The 16551-nt window shown below is 43.2% G+C and overlaps 2 protein-coding genes across 2 annotated transcripts; both read right to left on the bottom strand. All coding sequences in view use genetic code 11, as the record gives it.

Moving 5' to 3' along the window:
* Positions 1 to 3332: 3332 nt before the first annotated feature.
* Positions 3333 to 10318, bottom strand: EGR_08780 (Serine/threonine-protein kinase svkA; the record flags this gene model as incomplete). The annotated part of the gene is made up of 9 exons (XM_024498029.1): positions 3333 to 3404; positions 3491 to 3620; positions 3691 to 3758; positions 3836 to 4003; positions 6754 to 6862; positions 7013 to 7275; positions 9465 to 9587; positions 10047 to 10083; positions 10209 to 10318. The coding sequence occupies 9 exons, from the start codon at positions 10316 to 10318 to the stop codon at positions 3333 to 3335; spliced, it is 1080 nt and encodes a 359-aa protein (XP_024347550.1).
* A 1832-nt stretch (positions 10319 to 12150) lies between these two features.
* Positions 12151 to 16046, bottom strand: EGR_08779 (Myosin-IIIb; the record flags this gene model as incomplete). Its single annotated transcript, XM_024498028.1, has 4 exons — positions 12151 to 12263; positions 14951 to 15175; positions 15377 to 15613; positions 16037 to 16046. The coding sequence occupies 4 exons, from the start codon at positions 16044 to 16046 to the stop codon at positions 12151 to 12153; spliced, it is 585 nt and encodes a 194-aa protein (XP_024347549.1).
* Positions 16047 to 16551: the final 505 nt, after the last annotated feature.

The raw sequence follows: 16551 nt of genomic DNA, 5'->3' as shown, positions 1-16551 counted from the left end.
TGAGACGCCACAGCAGTGAGTTAGGTGACATCAACGAAAGTACTCATGTCGAATAAGTAGTATATTCGCTTGGGTTGGCAGCGAGTATTTCCCCTTGACATTCGTGCAAAGGAAGATGATTAAAAGCGGGTGAACACTTTCTTGCAGGTTCAAAGGGTCGTGGATAATGGGAAGCCAATTTTAGGATTCCTTTTCGCTCAAATGATCGTCCTTTTGTGGAAAGATGAAAATTGTATTGAACGAGATGGCAAAATTGTAAGAATTGGCATGCTTACAAATCCTATGGATGGACAGGATCTGTCGGAACCATGGTAGACCTGGCGGTTAGGTCATCACCTCTTGACACGATCAACTGCCCGTCTTGGTGATGCTTGAGTGTTCACAGTCGAGGAAACAAAACAGCACCTTTAACAGGACGTCGTAGGGCATTTGAGGAGCGAGAAAGTGCGATGAACTTCCCACGACGTAACAACGATGGGTGGCTAAATCTTACGTGATCTTTTCTCCCCTAAATCTCAAAAATCGCCTCCCCTTCCTTCATGAGGTTTCCACCTCTGCCACTGCTTGTCGGGCAACTTTGACACCAGCAAAGCAAATACGTATGTTTCCAACTGTTGGCTAGCTGTGGAAGTGTCACCTCGACGTGTGATTGGATGAATTCAGACTGACAGGTGGATGGGTGAGTCAGTAGATCACATTTGCTGCTGATCCAACTGACTTTTATAGATCATCCAGTCGATCATTTCGTCTATGACAATGCTTCCACCTATTTTACACCACCTTACTAAGGAATTGCTCATCTGGATGGATCATCTGCTTTGGACAAAACAAGTACACAAAAGTGAAAAGTGTGAGTAATATCTAGGGAGTGGAAGTAAGGACCAGCGAATGCCTCGGAAATGATGATGTGGAGGGCGTTCTAAAAAGACAGCTCTCCAAAAAGGCCAAACTGGAGAACTAGACGATTGCTTCTCTTACCTGACCGACGCGTTTCCAAAAAACAACTTTCCAACCGAACGACCTGACCTAACATAAGACAAGATTTGTGCTGTAGATAACATCGGTCAGGGCCACCGCCCTGTTGACGTCAGCAGTTCATGTCTGCAACGGAGCCACCTCCCGCCCAGACTAGCTTTATTGCCCAGGAATTCCACCTCCTTTATTGGTTCTCCTACAGACGCATCATTATCTCCTGCAAGAATTACAATGTAATCTATGATTATTTTGTAAGCCATTAATTCCCCCCACCCTCCTCTTCCCCTCTTTCGTGGCATTCGATCACCACCGTGAAATTAATGCCCGAGACGCAAATTCAAACGTCTCCATCTGGCAAACGAATACACAGGACTTAGGTAAAGAGGTTTGGGGGTGAGTAAGTGATCGCCTTCCAACTTGATTAGCAGTTTGAATAGTCACAGAAGTGAGGACATGGATGGATGGATGGATGGATGGATGGATGGATGGATGGATGGATGGATGGATGGATGGTACACTGGTGAGTAACTGGCATAGTTGTGCCGCCGAGGAATGGGCAAACAAAATCTGAAGGACTGGAGGGGCGAATAAACGAAAAGCCTGCATAAAAATTGACTCTTCTTTTCCGTCTTATTATCATAAATTATAATTTCTTTTTCCACTTTTTTTTCAAATACTCCACGCAAAAAACGCTTATTTTACAGCTAAAACGTAACAAAAACTTTCGGATTTCTATTAATGACCGCTAAAATTTCATTAACTATGTGAAAACAATTAAATCTGATTGAAAAACAGGAGAAACGAAGAAAAAAAATTTAAATAGGGGACTATTCTAAGTGTAGGTGAAACAAACAGAGCGAAAGTTTTTTAACTAGCTTTCGACCAAAACACGGCCCTAGATTGACCAAATTTGAAAGGCGGCTATTGGGTCAGAACAGATCGACAGACGACCTCTGTCTAATTCATCACCGATGTCTGCTGGACTGACGTGTGTACGACACCGAGTCACCGTAGTTGTTTTGGTTATCGTGATCGTGTCCAGTGTTTACATGAATTAAGATATGTTTTAAAAGCGTTTTTAAGAGAGCAACTTGATTTTTTCAGCACAAAAGATAATTTAGTGTAACCAATGAACTGATGGATAGAACTTCAGTTTATGAAGAAGTCCCCTTCTGACGCACCAATTTTCTTCATAAATTCCAGTGTCACAAATATGTGACACGGACAACTTGTTACTTCAAACCGTGTCATAGACGAAGAGGTTGAAGTTCGACTTAGGCATGACTACATTTTATTTGACCACATCTAAACTCTGGTGGTCCATTCCACTCAGGAATCATGGAAGCAAAACCTGATCACTGAAGTGAAGACAGTTGAAGTAAACTCAAATGCTCACTCTAGGTTTCTGTAAGCACCAGAGAGGTTTCATTTTTCAATCCGAAAAATTCATTGACTGATTTCAAAGTTTACATATTTTTTGTGCGGTAGGAAAAGAGGTAAGTGACAAAAACGTCCACTTATTTTGACTTATTTTTTGCTGCTTTCGTTAAATCGTGGGATTAAAATTCATTACTAGCGTCAGTTTTTAAGAAGGAACACAAAAGCAATATAAGTACCTAGAAATATTTTTTATTATTTGATTATGTTCATTTTCAAATATTCGACTGCATAAATCAGCCAATTAAAAGCGCCCGTTAACTAGCAACCAATGAAAGTCAAGCTTCTCCGCTCTTTGAAAACTTGAATGAATTTATAATTAACACATTATTTTGCATCCACGTTGACATACCTTTGAAAGAGATAGCGGGACTCCAGATAAAAACCGATGTTTGAGCAGTTCGGCTGATGAAGGCCGTCGAGTCTTATCCTTATCCAGGCACCTAGAAATTAAAAGAAATAAAATATACAGGAAGTTTCAAATCTTTATTCTGTAGTCTCTGCTCTCGGTTTCAACCGAACAGAAAATATCCCTATTCCTTCTCAAAATAGCCTTCAACTGACTTGGGCCGCGACGTGGTTTCAGAACGCAAAATCAGCCACAGTAAGGATTCATTATTTTATTTTAAAGTCCTTTTCTACAAAAAGCGTTTGTCTCACAAATAATTCCACTTTCATGCATCGCAGGCAACTTTAGACCGTGGGGCAAAGTGCCCCAGTAAGCGGTATGAATTCCCCATCCCTCCCCTTCTCCCCCCCCCCGTGGGTGCCACCGATTCCCTTCCCACTGGGCGCTATTGGAGGCCACCTCGAGGGATTCGAGCGTATAAATTTCCACACAAAGACGGCCTCCACAAGGCATGACTCACCGACTGCGTAAGTAGCATAATCACTTGGGTGTCTTTGATGGCAACGAATTCTCATGGCACCGCCACAGAAACAACAAATGCCGCATTTTTATTGGCCTCTGGCGTCAGTTGTTGTTGTTGTTGCTGCGGCAAAGGTGAAGTAACAAGGTAGTGATTTCCACCGTGGTACTAAGTACTCGCGCCTCTGATGTTAATGAGGCATCACAGACTTTGACGGGGCCGAAAGAAATTCGGCAATTCCTACACCGCATTTGCACTGGCATGAGGACCTGCCATTGGGCTTTCAGCCCTACTTCAAGAAGGGTGTAATTTGTTGCCTGTTTAGCGGTCATCCAGAAGCTGCGAAGTGTGTGATGGCTTTTCTTGATGCTTTGAATAAGCCAATGTTGTAGATAAAACATCCACTCACTGTGGAAGGCGGATATCTGCTGTAAAGTCTTCGTGACCACCGGAGAATTGGAAGAAGATGGAAAAGTACTGAATTGACAATAAAGAGGAGCTAGAGTTCTCGCAAGAGAATAGTGAATAATAGGTGACAAATGAATCTCAGAGACGCTGTTCGCAGGAAGAGTGCACCAAGGAACACCATCGAAAGACAACATTTGATCCAAAAGACCTCCTGAGGTAGTGAAGAGATCTTCACACGATTTTCCCTTCGGCCTCATCAAGGAGGTGGAAGAGTGACTCCAGAAAGCACCAAGGAGGACATACACAAGACTGGCCTTCACACCAATGACATAAAAGCTCCTTCCAGAACGGTAATTCAAACACGACATTAACACAACACTCGAGCATCGGTTATCCAGTTCTAAGAGGCCATTGGTTGTGGCATTTGGCTTCAGCTGTTCCTGACCTTGAGGTCTTCATTTTCTCTTTTCTCCAATGCACTTTCATAGAGTAGCTATTTATTTCCACACGGTACGAAGGATTCCACGAACTCTCCACCACCACCATCAAGCTTTATCATTTTCCTGGCCCCTAGACACGGGTTATGGTTTGGCTTACGATAGGGTAACCGAACTACGCCCTATTGAAAAACGAAACGAAAAGAGAAAGGAAGTGCCTCTGACATTTTCACAAGTCATCGTTAAAAAAGACCAAGAAAAAAACAAACTTCTAGTACCAATTTGAAACTACCTCGGATTGGCTATTACATGGGGGGTACATTAATGCGCCTTTCCAGTTACCCATACCTCAAAAAGTAAACGAGTAGAAGGAAAAAAGAAAGCCTGATAATGACAATAAAAAGGCCACTAGGATATGAATGAGACTTGTCTTTTGATATTTAGAGTAGAGAGACAAAAAAGAGCACAACAGGTAGTGCTGCTTTGAATAACGACCAAATAAGTCATCAGCTGATCTTTTGGCAGTGAATGACAACTTTAAGCGGCTTTATGGTCACGAGTGAAGTAATTTGTCAGCGCAATTGCTCATACGCTTTGGCCTCGCCGACTTCTTCTGAACCTCGATGACAAGCCGCAGTGCTGCCTCTAGGAGCAGCATTGATTCGGATAATCACTATAAAAGAACAAAAGTGGGGAAACTTTTGCCTAGATAGCAAGACAAAACATTATGGAAGAGGGTGCTTGTCGTGCCTGACCCAAAAAAACGATCCGTGAAAGCCACGTGAACCTTTGACAGCCACGTCAATCTGGTACTCTGCGGTAAGGCACTTAGAGACTGAAGCGAGATTATACGAAAGCGGCGTTAAAATATCCCGAAAGAAGATTGCCATATTTACATAACGTTATTTTAGTAGTTGAGCCGATTGAAAGCCTAATAGACAGCTAGGCCGTATGAGGATGACAAGAAGGAATTGCCACAGATAGTCCTGCTTCTACAAAAGGATTTCTACGGATAGCAACCAGCGTTTGGTCTGGAGCTCGGAGACGAAGGCAACTATAAGCAGAGATCTATCGAAAGCTCTAGGTGTAACATATGACCTTCATTTTTAAGTTCCGACCCCGCTGAAGAGATCAAAAAGATGTGTCAAAGATTAGGCGCAAAAGAAGGGGGAGGAGGAGGTATGGAAGAGAGCGATTGTAATTCATCAACCTACACAGATCAAATCATTGGCTTTCTAGCCTTGGGACACAAAAACCTCTTTATCGCCCAACGTGGTAGACTTTCGTTACTGGCCGGAATCAAAGATGAGGACTTTTATAAAGTCAAACGACTGCGTTGGTGCATTTGCACTACGAAAAAAAGCCCCTATTTGTCAACCAAAGTGACAAAATGGATGTGCCGACCTCATCCTCCCATCATCTGATGCAGATAGAATTGAAAAATGATAGAATTGAAAAATGCATGCCATTTAAGCCTGATAGAATAGTACATCTTCAAATCTTCATTTTAAAATGGCAATAAAAAAGTAGCATATCATTGTAAAATCTGATGACAATGCAGTAGGAGATTTTCATTTCTGAAGTTTTAAATTCGTAAGTATGGAAGTAAAATGGGGTTGGTGTCTAGTTCAGTCGCCAGAGGTCGCCAAAGATGTGGTCTATTTAAAGTCAGTCAGAACCAAAACTAGAAAAAGAGGCCCTCACTTTTTAAACAACACAATTAGGTGTAAACACAGGCATCAGAAACTATAAGGAATACCAAGAACCTGGTAGACAAGGTGTTGGGGATTAAAAAGGAGGACAAAGTGAAACCGAAGTGAATGAACAGGGAAGTATAGAAAGTTGGATCAGAGATCATAATGAAAAGATGGATCCCCTATTTTACCCCCAATTTTGGATTTGTCATAAATTTGTGATAGTAGAATAGTTAAAGCAACTTAGAACGTCCTGTAAAAATCCCTCAAACAAATCCAGGTGGTGATTTTATATTAACAACGTAGTAGCAGGCCATTTTGCTGCTCTTCTATGAGAAAATTGAAACTACACCGAAGAGATTTAGCCCAGATATGGTGAGAAAAAATGCATTATAGCAAAGTCTATCAATGATTGTTAAATTTAGCTACGTTTTTGCAGTAGATAATCCCATATTCTGGAGGAATTTTAGCCTTAAAAGCCCTAAAGACATGTGAAAGATTCGTGCATCTAAATCATGGATAGATGAATGAATAAGTGAACCTAGAGACAGAGGAAGGAATAGATAGATAAAAGAATGATCGAATAGACGCATGCAGGAGTAAAAATTTACCTTACTGGAGAAAAATTCCATGGGTTTGCATTGTTTTCGCTCTCATAATTTACTTTTGGAGTAAAATGCACTTCAATTCCTTAATTACAGCCTGCAAATCACAATTTCTCGTTTTATTATTTCATGTGACCTATTTAACTTAAAACCTCCAAATAAATAGAGATTAAAAAAACGGTGTAAAGGTAAAAAATTCATCAAGCCTTTTTTCTCACAAATCAGAGTGACAAATATTTAAAAATAAAGTTGTTTATTTTAACCAGAACTAACAAACTCCAGTAAAGATAAACCGAAGCGGAATAAGTTGTTGCCCGATTTAAGAAACCTTTGCAGCTGCCATTCGGGACAGCCAATCAGAGCAAGCTATCGATCTTGCATCGATCAATGTGCGTTCGATTTTCGGGGGCAGGGGTGACTCATTGCCACAGTGGCGACTGCAGCACATTAGAGCGTACACGTGTCTCCAACTGTCTGCTCAAATAATGGCAAAACAATTTCTCGTTGAAGGCTTTTTAAGACCGCTTTGGTGTCAACATGGCGATCAATAATGTGACATTCTACTAGCTGCAAAGTCAGTCACTCACTTTGACAATAAATCGAACATCTCTGGTGGCATCAAATCACTGCAGGGTTGAAGTAGGTCATCCTTCGCCTCCTCACTTTCAGGTGGTAGTCTTGACGGATAGAGGGAAAGGGGATGGGGACCGTGAGTGATGAGGGAGAAGGCCTTCATTGGTGGAACGCCAGCCAAGGGGGGTTCTGCCTCCCACAACTCCAATCCGGTCACGCCCAATGACCAGACATCGGCACGGGTGTCGTAGCCTTCGGATTTCTCCGTGTCGATGACCTTGAGGAGGAACAAAAAGGTGATTGGTCGATTGTGGTTTGATAGATTTTTTTTGCTTATTTCCTTGATTCCTATTGGCTGGGAGGTGAAGAGTAGAATAAGATTCACTGATTTATAAACCTTTCCATTAGGTTTTGAAGAATTTCGCAATTACTTATTGACTGGAAAAAGCATTTCCATGAATAACGGCGGGATGTTTATTACGAGGAGGTGACCCAGATTAGTCACTGAGGCGGTGATTATGCTAATTGAGATGTTGGAAGAGACGTCATCGGCTCCACAGAAGGTGCTCATCATCCAACACCTTAGCTTTATCTCAAGTGGCATTTAAGGTGAAGATGGGGTTAAAATCATCTCCTAAAGGAGGAACCACTCACTGTCAGAACATTAGAAGTGCTGGAGGCTCAACGGCTATCCACACCTTCAATTCCTCGAAAGTGGAAACTTGTATAGACTTAACGAAACTGATTTCATGAATATGGATGGATATTTTGCGACGAATTGACGGATGGATGGATGTATTTGCTACCATCTATGAAAACACGGATGCAGACAATCTGCCACTTATCACCACGTCCTCACTTCCAGGACTGTTCAAGCAGCTAGTCAAGTTAGAAGGCAATCGCTCACTCACTCCTAAAATTTCAAATGGAATCTTGTGTACTCGTTCACTAGATGAAAGCTTTTCAGGTTGCGCCTCGGGCATTAATTTCACGGTGGTGATCAAATACCACTAAAAAGGGGAATGGTCGGGGCAAGAATGGCCCCCAAGATAATGATGCGCCTGTAGAAGAACCACTAAAGAGGCGGAACTCCTGGGCAATAAAGTTGATATGGGCAGAAGTTAGCGACGTCACAAACATGACCCGCTGACGTCAACAGGGAGGTGCCCTTGATCGATGTTGTCTATGCCACAAATTGTGTCATATGCTAGGTCAAATCGGCTGGAGGGTGTTTTCGGAAATGCGTCTGTCAGAAAATAGAGGGGATTGGCTCATTTCGGATGTTCCTTTATAGGACTGCCTGGTCGGTGAGTCTTACCCTACGCTTTAGTACATCAACGCCCTTTATCCATTCATCCATCCAACTCGAATTCATCCGGCCATCTATCAATACATTTGCTTCAACAGAGTAGCAAATCAATCTGGCAGTGGCGACAAATAGCCAACCGTTGGAAAAGTGTGCGCCTGTTTCGCTGGTGTCAAAATTCCTCAACAATCAGTAACAGATGTGAGTGCCACTTGAAGGGAGGAGAGGAGATTCAGGGGACTCAGGAGGGAGAGGAGACTACGTGAGATTTGTCGATAGTCGCCTCTCGCACTTCTCCACTCCTCAAATACCTACAGCGTCCTGCTGAAGAGAATGTTATGCTTCCTTGACTCTAAAATCGCAAACATAATTATTGCTGCCATCGCTATGATGTACATTTGACCGTGTCAAGAAGACAACCGCGGTTCCGACACATCCTGTCTGTCAACATCTGTTGGAATGTCAATGGAGGCAAAAAGCCTCGTCTTTGATTCATTCATAGTTTTTCTTTGATAAGGTCATAATTTAATAAACCTCGGTGCCTTATTGGCGGGAAGATGAACCCGCTCTTCATTGAAGTATTGCGTAATTAGCCATGGCCAGTGAACCTCACTCCGATGACCTCACGCAAATCTTCACAAGACCTCCAATCCTTAAGTTTGTCACTACTGCTGCGTAAGGTCAACAGCGTGTCGCAGAGGCGTTGCGCAGATCGTGAAAGAGAATTACGCCCCTAAATTTGCGCAAATGCTGTCCTGTGACAGTCGAAGTTGGAGTTATTCAAAGAATTCATGCGAAGGAGAAAATGCCTCTATGACAGATGCATTTGATTTTATTTTTCATCACTGGTGCCAGTCTTTTTTGGAGGGGGATAGGGGGAGAAATGGCGCAAAAAATAATGCGTTTCAAGGTGACGAGATGAAAAATCGATAAATTTCGGATCGGCCGAAGAACGGAGGCGCCACCTTACAAGCGACCCAGATAGTAGATGAGCTAAACAAGTTCTCACACATTAACAACGTTGACCTGTCTGAACGTGTCAAACGACAGTCACATGGTGACTTGACCGCCCATACAATGCAGCCCTAAGGTTGTCATTCTGAGGTGAAGATGTCACGGGCACAAGGTACGTGAGTGCGTGCCTGGGCGCGCCAACTCACCTCCTTCGGCATAGGACATCGAGTCACCCGTCTAGCAAAATCCCGGTTAGCGCCACCGAAAGCAAAAGAAGTGAAGTTGGCATCTAGATGCGAGCGTTGGATCTGCTCCTTGACAGGAGGTTGCTTTCAAGATCAATGTGACATTAGCCACTTGAAAGGGGATTGTTGGATCGAGTGATAGGGATAAATGAGTAGCCATTAATCGTGGAGTGTTTGACAGTTGTCAGCCTATCAAAAACTGGAGGGTGGATCGTGTGGAGAAAAGACGGATATAGGCACATGCTTGATTTCCTACCTGTCGTGATTTGCCTTGGCTCCCATCTACTACATGCATCCACACACACGCACACGCCTTGTCAAGTTGACGGCTGTCGTGAATTTGATCGTGGGTAAATGCAAGAGTCAAGCTGCTGTCTATCTAATGAGCTATTACAGCGACCTTCGCCTTTAATTTTACACACCCAGTTGCAAGTTTCTTTCCTCCTTCCTCGTTGTTGTGTTTGTGCTCGACTAGGGGTTTGCAGTGCTCTCCATTCACCCATCAATCCATCCAGTAGCAAGGCTAAAGCGTCCCAGGCCTACCTGGTTCACTTCGCCTGTTGGTTTGACACTCGTTTTCCTTCCAAGGCGAAACGATAGACAAAAATCGTGCCACATGTGGTAATGTGACCCTTCAACGCGACCCTACAGCATCCAGAGCTGTCTTGAAACACTTTGTGAAGATTTGTGTTGTGTCACACGCACCGATCAGGTGTCATGGATGGGCCCACGCTCTGAATAGCTCTGGCCTGGGAATGCCCATGGTCGAGATCGTTACTACCACCTTTGAAGTGCTCGTACGATTCAAATGTCATGTCTTGCTGTGCTTGAAGCCTTTCAGAGTAGATGTTTAATCGAAAACCGTGCTGGACACGCACCCGGTGTCGGTGTCACCTGTCGTGCTGCCTAAGAGAGGTGTGAACAAATCCACGACATGCACGCCTACTAACATTACTTGTCATGGGACAAACTTGACATCTACCACCGCCTGCGTTGTCATTGCACTATCCGGGTACGTAAAAAAGTAAGTCTCGGGTTGAGATGAACGAGTCTTTTCCACCCTTGGTACACAGAAGAATGATGCTGTCCCTTGTAGCGCGATTTGTGCCTAGGATTCGTAGGCTGGTACCTCTTGTAGCGGACCAGGGCACTTGCTACATGACACGGTTGACGGCTACTCCCCACACGTCGACAAAATCAAACCTGGCAGTTCAAAATTCCAACAATACCGCAACAATCCTCCACAGGAAGGAGGTCACACAAGATTTTAACTAAGTAGGAACGGATCAAGCAAGGAGACGACTTTTGCAAGGCCACTTAAAAGGGGGTAACTAAATCCCGCCTGACCCACTTCACTGACCTTAGAGGTTTATAGTGTCATCCACCGGTGATGTGGATTAATAAAGTTTTCTTCTCAGGAGAAAAAGAAAAAGAAAACGAACTAGCTAATTACCACTGCGTCAGTGACAGGCATTAGATGCTCCTCGCAAGGGGCGACGAGGCGGGATGACACGACGGACGCCCCTCGCCTCTCCACTCAATAAGTGCGGATACGCCGGTGGAGGCAATGCAGGGCCCGCAGAGGTACCCGCTAGGTTTTGCTGAGGCACGTGTCAATCCTGCCTCCTCGGAGCGGGGGGGTGGGTGGGTAGGCACAATTTATATTGACACTGGATACACATTAATTAAGTTCCACACACACACGCACATACACACAAGTCGAAGTCAATTAATTGACCCCCACCACATGGAGGAGGAGGATGAAAAGCTCGCCTCGAGGCCAGCACATCACCTTAGCTGCCAAGCTGCGAGGCAGAAAACTGATGTCACGCCATGAAGCGACTCCTACTCTCAGTGTAAACATTTGTGGATGACAGGTGGAGGGGATTGCTCTGCGGCGTCAACGAAGTCGTGTGGAATGCACAACGACGCCTTGCATTGGCAAGGGGGGAGGCAGGGGGTAGGCTGACTGCAAGAAGTTGTCTTCTGGCGAATGACTTGAGTACAGGAGAGATGTGGAGTGAGATTGAGGAGATTAGAGAACGAAACGCGGTGGGTAAAGCAATTGGAAGAGTCATAGCCTCCTATCGTGGAGAGGCATCCATCAATGTCAAGATTGTTGCGTCATAAACCCTGAATCCATTCGTCCATCCATCTATCCCATATCCGTCCGTCCTTCCATAAGCACATCTTCTCATCATGTGCGTTTCCATCCATCCCTTTGTTTACCCTTCCAGCCCTCTCCCCAGCCATTTAGCCATTCTGAACTCGTCAATTCCACAGCGCTTTCTGATCTCAGGATCTTTTCAAAGGAATCATCATCTGCAGCTGGATAGTCGATTTCATCAGGTGTTCGACGGAGCCCTTGCTACTTCCCAATCGATTCTCAATGGACTGTCACTTAATTCAGTCCCCCAGTCACTATCCTCTTGAATGACCTTGAATAATTAGGTGAGGTAACATATAAGCGACTTCTCAAATTAAAACAAATGAGAGAACTGATGCAATCTACTTGACCTTAAGATCTTGTTCTATAATTCTGACTGCGTAAGAGATGAAAACGCCCACCCAGCGCCTCTTTGCCACGAAGCCCACGGCTTGACGACCTTTGTAAAACCTCACCCTGTCTCATTGGTCGCTTTCAAGGTCAAAGGTGGGGTAATTTTAACACAATATCACCCACCTCTGGTGCCATCCAATAGGGTGTTCCGATGATTGTGGTTCGTCCAGTTAACGTATCCTTCAGACGACAGGAGATTCCTGTTTAAAGAAAGTGAGACATCAGCAGATGAGTTATTCAACTGTCGGTTGAAGGATTGGCATCAAAGGGTAAACAAATTTTAGTGATTTAAGTAGCAGGACTTATCGTATCCATTATCTGAAGTGTCATTTAAAAGGTCAAAGGTTATTTATTAGTTTAAATCACCTTTTGCAATTACACATTTTATTCTGCAATGCTATTTCCTCCAAGATACTTGCTTGCTTTTAAGTAGTATACATCACCTTCTGGCCTGGACCACAGCCAAGTTTACATAACTTTCTCCCGAGTAGGTATTACTCCAAAATACTCTTTTTTGGTGACAAAGTGGACTAATTAACAGGTTCAACTTGCATCGAGTGGGTCTCAAACATTATTGTTTGGGCTTTTAATAGGGCCCGCTTAATATTTTCGTTCCTTTATCAAGTATGAGAATGCGAAGGTCGTTTTTCCCAACAAAACAGTTGGTCAGTCAGTCAGCAGACGGTTTAAAATGTGCCGCAAAGAAGCGAACATCAATAATTTGATAATGCAGAACCTTTGAATAGAACCTGGCAAAATCTCGCCATAAGTCATCGTAAACACTGCCGAAAGTTGTCACTGACAATAGCGACCCCGTGGCAGAAGCGACCCACAAGTCACACCATTACCAGGAGCAGGGGATAGTCAACAAAGTGGTGCGATCTGTGATGCCTTGGAATCGCCTGAAGTATCCGATCGGTTCAACCGACACTCCACTACGCGAAGATTGATTATGACGCCTCTTTCTCAACAAAATGCTGCCATTTTTAGCCCGTAAGTAAAAAATCTGAGGAAAAAACCGTGTGTGTGTGTGTGCACGCATGCCGACATGACCACAGAACAACACCCTCCTACAGTCAGTCGGCTGAAGTTTTTTTCGCTATTTCGCGGAAGCAAAACCGGAGAGTGAGTCACGACTAAGCGACAGCGACGGTGGCAGTGACCCTGCCGAATTGAAAGACGATATACCAGTGAGTCAGTCAGTTAGCCATTCAGCAACAGGCTTCAAACACCTACTCGGATCTCTCCCTCCTCGGGGTGGAAGGTTTGCAAAATTGCAAGATTAGTTCGGAGGAAGAAAAAAACTCAGCGAACGGGAAGAGTAACACAAAACCCAACAAAGTGCTATAGCCATTCTGTTGATACAAAAGAATTCTTTCTGCGCAAAAGTTGTAAGAATTACGGAAAAAGGCTACGCAAATTGTCTGATTAGAACAGGCGTGTTTAACATCTAAAAGGCGGACCAACTTCTGCGCCTTTCCCATTGTAAGTTTTCACCAAATCAAGAAGCAGTTGGAAGGAAAGCCCTCCATCGTACTTCTTAGTGAACTAATGCTGGTCATTGCTACCCTCTCCTCTTCCCTGTGCTTCAAGTGACCTTTCCACTGGCTGACACTGTGCGACCCCTCCCCCCTATCCCCTTCTTTATTTGGACAAATTGATGGTTTGACTTTGGCCAGAGACGAAATCACCAACCTCCGTTAAACGGTGACGTCCCGCAGACCACATTCAAAGCCCCTACCTCCGAGTGCAATAACGAAGGTGGACAATTATTTTCCCACGTTTTATGATTTTCTCAAGCGAGGCAGAGAAATAACAGACGTGAAGGAGTGCAAGGAACTACAAATTAATGAGGAAATAGGAAGAGTGAAGCTCACAAGCCTTGTTCTTGCAGTCCGTTTGGCACGGAGGTTGCCGAGGAAGCTCTGGTAATCGTGAGTAATTCAGGATTCTCCTAGCTATATAGTGATATTTATCCTATATGAACAGCGATGTTTACTTTTTTAAGGAAAAAAAGTGTCAGTATTTGGGCCGATTTAAGGAGTAGAAGACAGAAAAGAATTACAGACACCACAGCCAACAAAAATATGGATACAAGTCAGACTGATTCTTCCTTTTTATTGGCTGATATTGCTCGGCCAACCCTGATTGGCTAGTTTGGGGTTTAAAGTTCGGATCGATTGTTGAAGCCAACCAATAAAATTGTGATGCTTATCAGTGAAGAAATACGCACATTAAGGGGCCTATTTCATCAAAAAATAACATGAAACTAAATGGTGAGGTTAATCTGCAGAGTAAACACACCTACTCACGTTTACCTTCACCTTATCTGGCATTACTCAGTCAGTGGTGCAAGTTGTACATTTTTAGATGGGACCTAAAATGCCTCATAATGAGGTGAATCGCCTCAGCGGATCATAAAACGGCTAATGTAAATTGGCAGAATCAGCTATTGTTACCAGAAGTCTGCAGTTCCTGTGCTGTTTGGACATAAAAATATTTATTATTTTCACTTAAGATTTAGCTTGCCTACAAGTTAGTCTCTAATTTCTCAAGAAGAAAGTACAACCCCTTATTAAAATTGACACCTTTTATTCCTTCCACATTTTGCATTGCTTGTTGAAATATTACACCTTTAAGACCTTTTCTGTGGTAGAAACCACAATTCTGTCGAAGTCTTTTAAAATAAGCAAGTTTTGTGCGAATCTTAAGTGAATTGCTTTAAGAATAACGAATGCTAAGTTTGTTTTAGGACACCAAATTGTATATAAAGTAAAATTATTTAAGAAAATGAAATGCGGTGCCAGGTGCGGAATTGAATTTTCCTTTCAGTCCGCCTAAAGTACACCAGATTCTTAATTTTAATGCGAATTAATCGTTTGCTCACCGAAATCCACGAGCTTCACTTCCCCACTATCGGTTAGTAGTATGTTGCTGCCTTTGACGTCGCGGTGAATAACACCAAAGGAGTGGAGATGCGCCAAAGCAGAGACGGTGGAGTAGAGGAGGTATTGCATCACGACTGCTGGAAGACGTCCGGGCGAACTCCTTCCGTCAATATTGCAGAAATTGCGTGGTAAGTAGAGAAGAGGTGCATGCTTCTTTACCAAATCTGGACGCTTTTTTATTCCAACTTCGAGCCGACGCTTGTTTCGGGCACGACGATGACTGAGGCATGGACAGTGAGCCACTGCAAGCTTGTTTAAAAGGTCAGCTTTGTGTTGGAAGTTAGTGGGAGGAGTATTTGTAATCGATGTATTGTTGTTGGAAAGGTGTCTGTGAATAAGATCATCCGGGCAAATCGTAGATAAACAAGGAACAAGTTTGGCCCAACGTTTTGATAGTTCAGTGACTGTTCCGCCGCCGCAGAGTTCCATAGCAATCCAGACTTGTGGCTGAAGAAGATCATCTGCTGGACTGTTGACGTATACACCCATAAACTGTGGAAGGTTAGGATGATTGTAACAGAGGCGATTTAGGGCTCGAGTTTCCTTAACTTCTTCCAAAGCCTCCGCGATGTCGTCAATGATTTTAATAGCCAAATTTTGACCTACAGTGCGGCCAATTATGGACAAAACATATTAGTGGGAATTGTAAATAGGAAAAATAGCCTCGAATTTACCAATGTCAAAAAAATCCATCAATAATAAAAAGTCAAGGGTCTCTTTAAATTGCTGTGTGAGGACAGAAAAATTCTTAAAAAACCGCAAGCGATAAAATATACAAATAGGCAAAAAATGCATCAAGATCTTAGCCAAAAACGTGCCATTGCTTCTATAGCAAGCTTGCCAAACCTCCCCATAGGTTCCTTTCCCGATACGCTTCTCGAGCTTAAAAGTCTTCTTGGGGTCTGCCCTTACCACTTCCATCAAAAGCAGCCAACCCAAAGAAGAATTCGAAAGTGTGGTGACCTTAGCTAATGTGTGATTTGACAAATCTTAACAAAATGCGAGTGGAAAGCAAACAGATTTACCGTCAGTCATCAAAACCAACCTATAAAAAAATATGCAAAAAATGCAAAAAAATGCATTATTTTAATTTTTTCACATTTACAGATGTGGGTTTGTCTACCCGGCGTTTTATAAATAGGAGAAGAACATATTTGCACTCTAATACAACTGAAAACACGCTTTCTTGTTATGCTATTCATTAACGCTAAGGGTAAAATAAGAGAGCATTGGCTGTTAGGTTTAACCTATAAAGGAATTATCTTAACTACTTGCTACTGCACCTTTACCGGATAGGGTATGCTTCAGGCATTAATAGTAGCACCGTATGTAAAGTTCACCTATTTTGCCCAAAGTATTATGCAGAAGGCAAGTCAATAAACTTCGAAATTTTAAACAAACCACTTTGCGCTTTAAAAATTGAAAATTTGATAAGAGCTCCAATACACAATGTGTTTCGAATATGTATTTTGCTCAAGTGCTCTGCCACCTTTAATCCTAAAAAGGTTAACAAACTTTGTAAATATGCCTTTTTTTGACT

The sequence above is a fragment of the Echinococcus granulosus genome (genome assembly GCF_000524195.1).
Source record: "Echinococcus granulosus chromosome Unknown EG_S00119, whole genome shotgun sequence".
Taxonomy (NCBI): Eukaryota; Metazoa; Platyhelminthes; class Cestoda; order Cyclophyllidea; family Taeniidae; genus Echinococcus; species Echinococcus granulosus.
Note: the sequence above shows the minus strand (reverse complement) of the source record. Positions and strands in the feature narration are given on the sequence as shown.